Below are 11491 nucleotides of genomic sequence, written 5' to 3'. Positions count from 1 at the left end.
TAACAATAAAGTTACAAAAAGAAAAAAAAATGGTTATTTGAAAACACTTTTATTCAAGTCCAAAATACTCCCAAACTTTGCTTAATTTTTTTCCCCCTCTCTCTCTTGAAAAATCAAAGCGCAAAGGTTTGTCTTCAAGAGAAACACAAGAGGGTTAATGCTTAGTTTAGACAAACATGGGTTTCACTCACTTTCCCATAAATTATAAAATAAAAATCCATATCCATGAGGAAAGCACTACTAAAAAAAGGGTCTTTATTAACATTAGAATAGTGTCAGTAATTACTTTTAGTGACACTTGTTAATTGTGTCAGTAATCCGACAGTCAGAAAAATAGTGACACTTGTTTATGGTGACGCGAATACGGTGTCAGTGATTACTATCACTACAATATCACCAATATTATGACATCATAGTGTTAGTAGTTGTTGATATTTTGTTAGTGTCTATGATAACTATTACCATGATATCACTGTTTAATTTATTTAAAAAAATAAAAAATTGAATTGGATCATTGCGTATTGATTTATTGACAAAATTAAAAGGCATCAAAAAATAACCAAAAAAATCAATTTATATTACAAAATCTTTCATTTCATATTTAAATATTATTAGTATATATCACAAATTCCAAATACATCAATAAACAAGATACAAGATATCATACTTTCATTACTGAATAATCTAAATTAAGTACATAAAAATTTCTACAATCCAATCAAATGCATACTAATTGTGAGTGAATTTAACACATCTAGAAGTTAAGTTCATAAGGATGATTGCCTTTCACTCTTTAAACATAGGTAGTGCAACTGCGGTATCACACCAGGAGCTTCTTCGTTCAATAGACTAGATGGGTTAGGCTACAAATGAAGTTGCAGAAGAAACACTGCAAACACATTGATCAAATCTGTATATGAATACATGGAAAAAAGGGGAAAAAAGTGGCTGCCAATTCCCAACCATTAGAGAAACAATGGTTAATAGAAATAAATCTATTTTGTTCCAGAGAAAAAATATTCATACGCTATTTATAAGTAAACTCAGTTATTTCAAAGAAAAATTAGTGAATAAGAAAATTGTAGTTTATTTCCTTAAAAATACCAAAGATTATAGTTTATTCAACTATAGATATAAATAAGAAAAAAGGGAGTTAATGATTATTCTCTTTCGGTAAATGTTATTTTTAATAAGTTAATGACTCTACATAGAGTAACAACGACAGCTCAGTAAAAGTACAATTGCTTGTTGAAAATTAGTCACTAAATTCCCAGTAACTGCATCATAATGTTGAGCAATTAATTGTTAAGGCATCAGCCAAGTAGTTAGTGTAGGGACTGACTTCATTCATTCCCTTAAAGAAATCCAATAACCTTGCTGCCTACTTATTTATTTAACCAGGGGAGCATCATGTATCTAAAATTTGTGTATAACTCAAAATTGTCTATGAAAGATTACAGTAGCAATTGGTACTTAAATACATATTTATAAAATTTAAGATACTTAATACATTGGAATGATATTTTCAAGTTTTTAACTATACATATGAATGAACAACATATTAAAATTTGAGGTTATTATGATATTATTATGCTGGTGTTTTGTAAGATCAAAAGTTAATAAACAGTTCTGTCAAAAGAACTTGTTGCAGAGCAGCGGAGTTTGAAAAATCATTAAACATAATCTGCAAGTTCAATCAACATTAAATTTTTCATATTTGAAGTATGCATATAGAAATTTAGTTTCTCCAAATTTCAGCTCATTCAGACACTTTTAGACTATTGTTTTGCCCCACCAAACATGATACATGAGTAATTTATGAAAGATTGGACAGCAACCAACCATTTTGAAAAATCGATTAAAAATCAGTTATAAACCGAATTCATTCCAAAATTTCCAAAACAAACATACACATTTAACTTTAATTATTTCAAACATATGGTAAAGTTTGGACAAAATATTTCAATAATTTGAGAGTTCATTCCAAAATTATTACTTCTTAAAAAATAATATTTTCAAACTTAGCTAAGCCTTTGTAAAGTAAATATGGATTTATTATACTACTTAAATATGATTACATGAACCATTTAAAGACTATCACCCTCTATTTTAATTAAGCATTATTAGTTTTCCCTGAATATAACACTTTAAAAAGATAAAAGAAATTAAAATAGAATTATAATATAATCATTATATATTTCTAATCACAAGTAACGTTTCTTAAACTTGATTGACATCATCACCCAAAAGTAGTCTCATTTCACTTTCAACATTCTTCCTAAACCTAGAAAGGGGGAAACAAAAGAAAAAGATAACAAACTTCAAAATATAATCATTATATGTTAAGACATGCATATATATACATAATTATTTTTTCTAAAACATTCATTAAATAATTCATAGTTCTTAAAATTAATACACTATGCAGATGCAATAAATTAATTTTCAAGCTATTACTCATATGCTTATTAGCCAAAATAATTTCTTGAAAATCTTCAAATCTTAAACTAGGATAATTCTATCGGATACAATAATTCATCAAACATTAATTTGCTATAAATTCATGGTTATCTCTACACCAAATTTCTTAGAAAATTTTCAACCAAAAAAAAAAATTATTCCCATTTGTCCTATAAACAAGTCTTATGATTTTAGCCATGAATCATATAAATATAAATAAGAAAAATAAAACAGCTGAAGCAAATATTGCCTTATTATGAATATAAATATAAATAAAACAAATCTAATATTACCTTAGTAATGAACTGAAGAAATAAATTTATGTTTTGCCTAGTAAACAAATCCATTAAAGAAATGATAAAGACACCTCATTTCTCAACCTAAGCCGCATCCTTCAAACTTTTCCTTTATAAAAACATTTATTTGATAATTTGTAATAAGTAATCATCCAATGAAACTATTTATAGTGAATAAAAATTGAAATATATTCAATATGAAAAAAACCCAAAAATAATAGTCGAAAAGAAAAGAATGAAACGATTGCTTTTGAAAAAAAAAAAAAACTAATAACACATGAACAAATGGTTAATAAGCAATAAGTTATATCAACATAACACGCTATGAACCAATATAAACCATCAATTTCAGCATAATCACACTGCTCTTAAGAATTCTCAAATTAGAAAATTTTAGGGTTTTAGTGTAAAAAATGTTTAATATCGTTCATCAGTGAAATAAAGTAAACCTTATAGTGACAATCACCCTAAACACAATATTTTCCAAAGTAGATACAATAAAGGCTATCTAGTGCCAATAAAAGAAAAGAAAGTAGCAGCAAAAAAAATGCAATAAAAGCAGAATCTTTACCTTCTAGTTTCTTCCAAATAGCCAAAGAAACATAGAAACTCTTCTCCAAATCACTTATTTAAACCTAAAAGAACAATTAAAAAAAAAACTCAAGATCTGATGAAAATAATAAAGATCTGAAATCATAAAATAAGAAAAGAAAGAAGTTAGGATTTTGAAGGCAAATGGCGGACCTATGTCGCCGGTTTGACAGGATCATAGCTGAGCACTTTTCGACAATTTGGGTGTTAGGGATTTTTTAGATTTGGGGAGCTTAGGAGGGAACGAATATTTTGGTAGAGGGAGTTGAAAAGTTTTTGTTATATTTTGGATAACACTTGTCCATTTGTTTTGTTTTTATCTAGTTAAAAAGCATTGTTTTAAAAAAACTAAAAATAATTTGTAGTCTAGTGGTCTTTTGATTCATGTAGAAGCTTTAGGTTTAAGAGGTCTTGGGTTCAAACTCGGATTGAAACAAAATTTAAAAGAATAATTTTTTATTATTAGTAATTAGTAATACCTATCTGTTAAATGTGGAAAATGGTCCAAATGTATGTACATACTAATACTTTTAAATAAGTATTAGTAAAGACTATTTTTCTAGTAGTGAAACGTGCCTCATTTATCATGCCGCCAAATTAAGCAATATATAATTGCCATAACTAGCTCGCTAGCTTCACCCACCACTCAATGTATCTAATTAATCTAAGCACCGAAAGATAACTATTATTATCATTCCAACAAAACCAAAGTTCCTTCCCTCAAAGAAAACAAACACTCGTCCCTTGTTCTCCCCAATCAATCAACCATGTCTTCTAATCCTAATCCAAATCCAACTTTTGATGAACATCAATGGATCATCAGCATCCGTCGAAAACTCGAAGAAGAACTTGAAACGGATACTGATTTTCCCGTCTGCATATTCAGTGTGCCCAAAACATTGATGTTTAGCAATCCCGATTCGTACACACCACAAGAAGTTGCAATTGGCCCTTATCATTACTTTCGTCCGGAGCTGCACGAGATGGAATGGTACAAGCTCGCCGCAGCAAAAAGAGCTCAAACACATATCGATGGGGATCACAAGTTTCAGTATATTGTTGATCAACTGAAAAAGCTTGAGCTAAAAATACGAGCTTGTTACCACAAGTTCTTAAATTTCAACAGTGAGACTCTAGCTTGGATGATGGCCATTGATGCATCGTTCTTGCTTGAGTTTCTTCAGATCTATGCTGTAAAAGAAGGAAAGTCGAGTGCAACGTCTCCTTCCACATCCACGTCACATTTGCTTGATTATGCAGGCACCAAAGCTGCTCATAACGCGATACTTAGAGATATGGTGATGCTCGAGAATCAAATTCCCTTGTTTGTGTTGAGAAAAATGCTTGAATTACAATATTCATCCTTGGAATCAGCTGATGATATGTTGCAGGCCATGCTAATGGGATTTTGCGAAGAACTTTCGCCTTTTACACTGATGAAGGACATGCCAATGATCGATGTCCTAGAATGTGCACATTTGCTAGATTTTTTGTACGACACAATTGTTCCAAAAGTTGAACAAAAGTCCGAGATAACTGAGGTTGTTGAAGATCAAGGGGATGACAAGCAACCGAAAGAAAGAGACACCGGTGACTCAACTTTTGTAAAAAAAATTTTCAGTGAGATTTGGAAGCTGCTTTCAAAACTCAACAAAGGCCCTATCCTTTTTATCAAAAAGCTTCTTGTATCAAAACCTGTCAAATTCTTCCTCAAATTGCCATTCACAATGCTCTCCAAGCTCCCCGGATTTTCAATGTTAGCCCAGCCGATTCAATATTTGTTATTCCCACAAGATAATGATGACAAGAAGTCAGATGATGAGAGCTCCCACACAAGCAATAACATTAACAAGCCACCATTAGTGGAAGAAATCACAATCCCCTCAGTCACTGAGCTTGCCAAATCTCAGGTTCGTTTCTTAGCAACTGTGGGTAACATCTCAACCGTCCGTTTTGACACAAAGACGGCAACATTACACCTTCCCACCATCAGCTTTGACGTTAACACGGAGGTCATCTTGAGAAACTTAGTGGCATATGAAGCTTCAAATGCATCAGGGCCGTTGGTCTTTACTCGTTACACAGAGTTGATGAGTGGGATTATTGATACTGAAGAGGATGTTAAGTTGCTTAGGGAAAAAGGGATTATTTTAAACAGATTGAAGAGTGATGCAGAGGTTACTAATTTATGGAATGGAATGAGCAAATCAATTAGATTGACGAAAGTGCCACACATTGATAAAGTGATTGAAGGTATTAACAAGCATTACAACAGCCAATGGAAGGTGAAGTTTTGGAAAAGTATGAAGCACTATGTGTTTGGTTCTTGGCAATTTCTTACGTTGCTTGCTACGATTATGCTCTTGCTCTTGATGACTTTACAAGCTTTTTGCTCAGTCTATAATTGTCGCAAAATCAAGTTCGTCTCAGACTCTGACGGATTGGTTTCCTGATTCAAGGTGTAAACTGAAGCGGTGTTTTGTGTGTCAGTGTGTGTGTGTGTGTGTGTCTTTTTTTTTTTTTTAAAATAAACTTATAGGGTTGATGTTGCTTGAATTAATATCACAAAAATAAAGTTTGTTTTACTGGTTGTTAAGATGCTTGCTTGCCGATCAAATCCAATTTGTCCTGTTTACTTCAAATTAATAAAATGCATATGGAAGTTTCTTATTATTTTAGAATTTGGATATATGTCAATGACGGTTGAGTGGCTTCCTTTGATAAATGTCCTCGTCAGTCCAACTAATTGGATTTAAATTTAGTGGTGACTTTTATTTATTTTTTAATATTTATGATTGGTAATTATTGGACAAGAGATAATTATAACATATAATTATATTCTAGTCTTACAGTGCTATCAGTGAATGCAGTGACAGAACTAGGATTTTAATTTGGGGATTGTCAAAATATAATACAAATTAGTATACTTAAAAAATAAGTTGCGGTCATCTTGAAAACTTTTCAATTTTTATCTTATTCTTTAAAACTTTCAAAAAATTAGGGGTCGCCTTGGCGTGAACGTAATTCGTCGTTTAAATGTATACCTGATAGAAGATTATAAAAAGATAGACACAAATAAGTAGTGGATCAAAATTCTTAGGTAATTAGCATAATCTTAAATAGATTATATTTTTAGGTGTCGGTTCGTTTAGTTTCTAAAATCTGTTTGAATGGAAACAAAAAATTTAGGGAACGAATTCTTATGAGTAAGAAGGGAATTGGTTTGCCATCAAATTATAGTTAAAAAATATAAATAAATTATATCATATGACATTGGAATTAATAATGACCTGAGGGCCATATGTATTTTGTACTTTAGAAAATAAATTAAACAACACATTGAGTAGTTTATTGCAATTAGGGGTGGGCAAAATAACCGACTCGACTCGATCTGATCCAATCCGAAAAAAATCGAGTTCGGATCAGATCGGATCGACTATGATATCTGATCAGATCAAAATGTTGCCAACCCAATCGGACCGCGATTGGATCGGGTGATCCGACAACCCGAACGGGGTGGCTTAAAAAAGAAAGTGAAAAGCACACACTGACACACATATACAGCACACACGTATCCAGCACGCACTAGTGACACCATAGACCACACACTACACACTACACAGCCTCACACACCACACACTACACAATCTCACACACCACACACGTATACGACACACATCACAGAGACAAAGGCACAAAACCAGTAGACCACATCCCCCACGCCTCACGGGTCACTGCCTCGCCCTCAAGTCAACATTCAACACAAGTTACACAAGTAGAAACACACACACAGAGCCGACAGCCGATAGCCAACACACGCTTGCCACTGTCACCGCTTATGCCAACTGCCAGCCGATCTGTTGCTCTGCGAGGACCGCGACCAGATCTGCTATTACCGCCGACCGATCTACAGTCACCACGCCTCCACACATAACATCACCTAGTTTCTCCTCCAAGTTCCATCCAAATCCAGCAGACGGCAAACCCGAATTTTTGTTTTGAGTTTAGTTCAAATACAAATAGTTGTAACGTGTAATATATTATGTAACATATGTTAAATCATTGATAAGCAATTGTTAACCGAACCCGATCCAATTAGTTCAAATACAATTGTTAACCAAACCTGATCCGAACCGAATTCAACCTGAATTTACAACCTGATCCGATCTAATTCGAATATAATTCGGATCGGATTGGGTTGTAAATTCGAGTTGAATTCGGATGAGTGTTTGTCCAACCCGACCAATCACCAAACCCGATTTTCCCGGCCCTAATTGCAACTGAATATTCTATTTTTAAGCTTAGTGCTTAAAGAATGAAAAGCATGGAACCATGGACAGATAAGATCACGTCTTTTAAGAGTATTTGATTCCAAATCTTATTTTAGCATAATTACTCCGATCTATTTGTTAAATTACGCAACTTGTTTGATTTTCCTTTTCTCTTTTCGTAAAAACCAATGATGAACGATGATTGATTGCAACGTGTAAACGCAATTCATCAATTAATAAGTTGAAAAACTTGAATTGGTCTAATTTGGTGTGTTTATTGAAGACACAATATGAAGAGAGTTATTGTCACAACTTACATCACATTCACGCCATGTGTTAAGTCAGTCCTAATAGAACTAAACTTTAAATACAAAATAAATAAAAGAGATGCATGTCAATCAAATACATATACACAGTATGCGACATATATTTTATTAAATGAAACAGAAATGCAGATGCATATATACATGATAAAATTTTTATAGATCAACGGTGTGGATAAATTGGTAGTATCTCGATGAAATGTGCTCTAGCGAATAAGTTTGGTTGTTTTCCAACTAAGCTCTTTAGAGGATTCCATAATTCCCACTACAACAAAAAACAATATCTGATAGCATCTGGAAAATGCTACCAAAAGTGAATGGTAGCATTTTGAACAATGCTAAGTTAACTGATGTAACTAAAATGTTACACAGCATTTTGTAAGGGCCACAAATTATGATACATAACATTGAATTATTGCAATGCAATTAGCTTTTTGTGCTTTAGGTGAATATTAGCATTCTTCAAGATGATAGCGTTTAGCAAACGCTATCAAATCATATATAGTTCCCTTGCAAATGTCTAACATAACTTCTAGAAAATGCTACAAAAGCATTTTAAATACTACAAAAATATTTATATCATGCTATTATAGCATTACAATGCTTTTCATCCAATTCATTAACTCAAAATATCATTTTAGTCATTCCATTGATAAAAAAGAAATTATATATCATTCATTGACAAAATAAAAATATTTAAAGATCCATAATCATATAATAAACATTCAACTATAAAACATTTATAAAAAATAAGTATGCAAGTGTCATACTTCTATACTTTCTAGTGATCTTTAAAAAAGAACTATATATTATCTTCAATTTGTCCTCATTCTTCAATACATTTTTGCACAATATCCTTGATCACCTGTATTATGAATTTGAAAACAAATAAGAATTTTATTCTGCTAATAAAAAAGAAACAAAATAATGCCTTCTTAACAAAATTTTCCCATATAAGTAAATTACAAAAATTAAAGTGTACTCAACTTCAATTCACGCTTACATTCATCCAAACCATTCAATATCATCCATAAATGCTAGGCCATTAAGGATATAATAAGTATATAGCATTGTGGAAAAGAAAAGGATAAAAGTAGCAATAGTGAGTAGGAAATGAAAATCAAGTGTTGCAATAAATCAACTAGAACATTAATAAAGAAATTCTAGAACTATATTCTTTAATTCATGTGGAAGCCATTTTATTTTTCGTCACATTACATCTACCCAACTAATCTTCTACTCATTTTGTACCTATGTTAGACATAAATTTAAGAACAACATTTCATTCATATTCTAAACTACACAAATGCAACGAGCAATTATGATAACTTAGTCCTGCCTTTGTATCAATTAAATATTGCCTTCTGCAGCCAATTTTTTTTTTTTTTTAGAGTATCAATACTAGCAGTGCATTCAGTTTAATCTAAAAGAATTATGTATTGATGCTACTAATAATATAAATAAAACATGAGGCTATCATGAATTTTGAGAGGCTTTTGACAACTCTCAGCGTGTAGTCCCTATGAATGGGCAAAATCTAAAGAACCAATTAATGTGGGCTAGTTAATAAATTTGTTTGTGTCCAAAGACCAATTTAATAAGTCAAATTCAAGTTTTATAGCTTAACAAATAAAACCCAGATACTACCAAGAGCAAACGAATTTAGATTAATTTAAATCTTCATTCAAACAAAGTAAAAAGAAAAGCACAAGCATGAGACTAAATTCGGAGATAAGTCTTCACTTATGGATCTCACTTAAGGATCAATTGGTTGGAATAATGCAACAACGACCATTACTCTAACCAAATGGAGGGATTGATATTCATGGGCTTAAGTATAAGAGACGTGACAAAACAACAGAATCAACAGAACAACCAACAAAGCAACAAAACTAGAATTAGTAAAGGAAAGTCCACAAATAATGAGAAATCATAAAGATTTACCTCAACTGAAGTTTTCCCTCCTTTAAGATGCCCATGCAACCCATAAATGTCGCATTTTTGAGAAAATTCTGGCTGTTAAGGATCAATCCTTTTACCTTGCAGGTTGCAAACAAATCACTGTATGAGAAAAAAATAGACAGATTCCCCCTTCCAGACCTTGGCTTATGGAGTAGATTAAAGAGAATCACTTAAAGATTCTAACAAGACTAAAAGCATGAATGCAGATTAAATTCTAATAGATGTCCATATACCCAAAATTTATAAGATAAAACCTATTATGTGATTGATATACACAATTTCGGATTGCTAAGGCACAAATGAGAAATTTCAGCCTCTAATATATTACTCCTAAATGTAAGAAAAATAAATGAACCCAACATATAAGAAATTGCTCCAAATAAAAAATGGAATCAACATGACAAATCCTATATTCATAATTGAAAACCTAAAATCTCTAAAGCAAATTAAAAAAAAAATAAAGCTTACATGTAAATATCAATGAGAAAGATTTGAGGGGAGATCCTATAGTAACAAGCCTTGAGACAATAAGAATTACCAGTCAGAACTTTTTGATCTTGAGAGATTTAAGCTGTAAAATCAAGGAAACAAAAGAGATTGATTAATGAGGGGATTTTGGGACGAATCCAGAGAGAGATAGAAAAAGAAAGGGATATAGGCTTTAAGGTTGTCCCACTATAATAGAAAATTTTGGGAAAAGTGAGTGCCCGCTCATTTCTAATATTGGCGGTATATTTATTGAGTAATGATACAACTACAAACTCTTGTACAAACTTATTTTGTACAAACTGACGTGGCATTAATTCATTGGTTGAATGAAAACATAAATTAATAAAAACAAATCATGTGGGCTAAGTGATATTTAATTCAACCAATCTTATCATGCCACATCAGTTTGTACAAAATAAGTTTGTACAAGAGTTTGTGGCTGTATCATTACTCATATTTATTTACTTATTTTTTTTCGTTTTTGTAGCATTTTTCAAGTGTTGCAAACGTGTGTTTTTCTCGTAGCATTTTAAAAGAGCTACATTAGTCAATATAATGCATGAAATTTTTTTTAAAAAAATGCTACTAATGGAATATAAAATGCTATAAAAAGTAAAATGTTATCACTTAAATATTTAATTGTGTAGCATTTTTTTAGAATGTGTTACCAAAAAGTGACGTTTTATAGCATTTTGTAAGAAAATGCTCCTACATAATATGCTACTAAAACTGATTTTTGTTGTAGTGTCCACTCGAATTACATAAGAATGTTGTTTCCTCAAAAAATAAAATAAATAAAATAAAAAAGAATCTTGAGCTTATCATATGATCTCCTTTGAAAATCTTTAAGGCTCAACTTGAAGTAGACAAGAAGCAATTACAACTCCAGCAACATGAATATTATTGTGTTACAACTTACAAAGCTAATATTAAAGATATTTTTTACTCCTTTTCTTAAAATACTTTTAAAAACTTTGAATTACCTTTTTATTCTTGGTTCAATATGAGCTCCTTGAGCTACCATGCCTGAAATGTAAGTCGATGCAAGAGCCCGTGAAGCTGTGTTGTCATGTCAACTTGACGGATTCACTACCACGAT

At 31.6% G+C, this 11491-nt stretch overlaps 1 protein-coding gene across 1 annotated transcript; it reads left to right on the top strand.

Moving 5' to 3' along the window:
* Positions 1-4114: 4114 nt before the first annotated feature.
* On the top strand, positions 4115-5800 carry LOC18036016 (putative UPF0481 protein At3g02645). Its single transcript, XM_006427445.1, has one exon. The coding sequence runs from the start codon at positions 4115-4117 to the stop codon at positions 5798-5800; it is 1686 nt and encodes a 561-aa protein (XP_006427508.1).
* Positions 5801-11491: the final 5691 nt, after the last annotated feature.

The sequence above is a fragment of the Citrus clementina genome, unplaced genomic scaffold, assembly GCF_000493195.1.
Source record: "Citrus clementina cultivar Clemenules unplaced genomic scaffold, Citrus_clementina_v1.0 scaffold_7, whole genome shotgun sequence".
Taxonomy (NCBI): Eukaryota; Viridiplantae; Streptophyta; class Magnoliopsida; order Sapindales; family Rutaceae; genus Citrus; species Citrus x clementina.
This window is presented reverse-complemented; position numbering and strand designations above follow the sequence as displayed.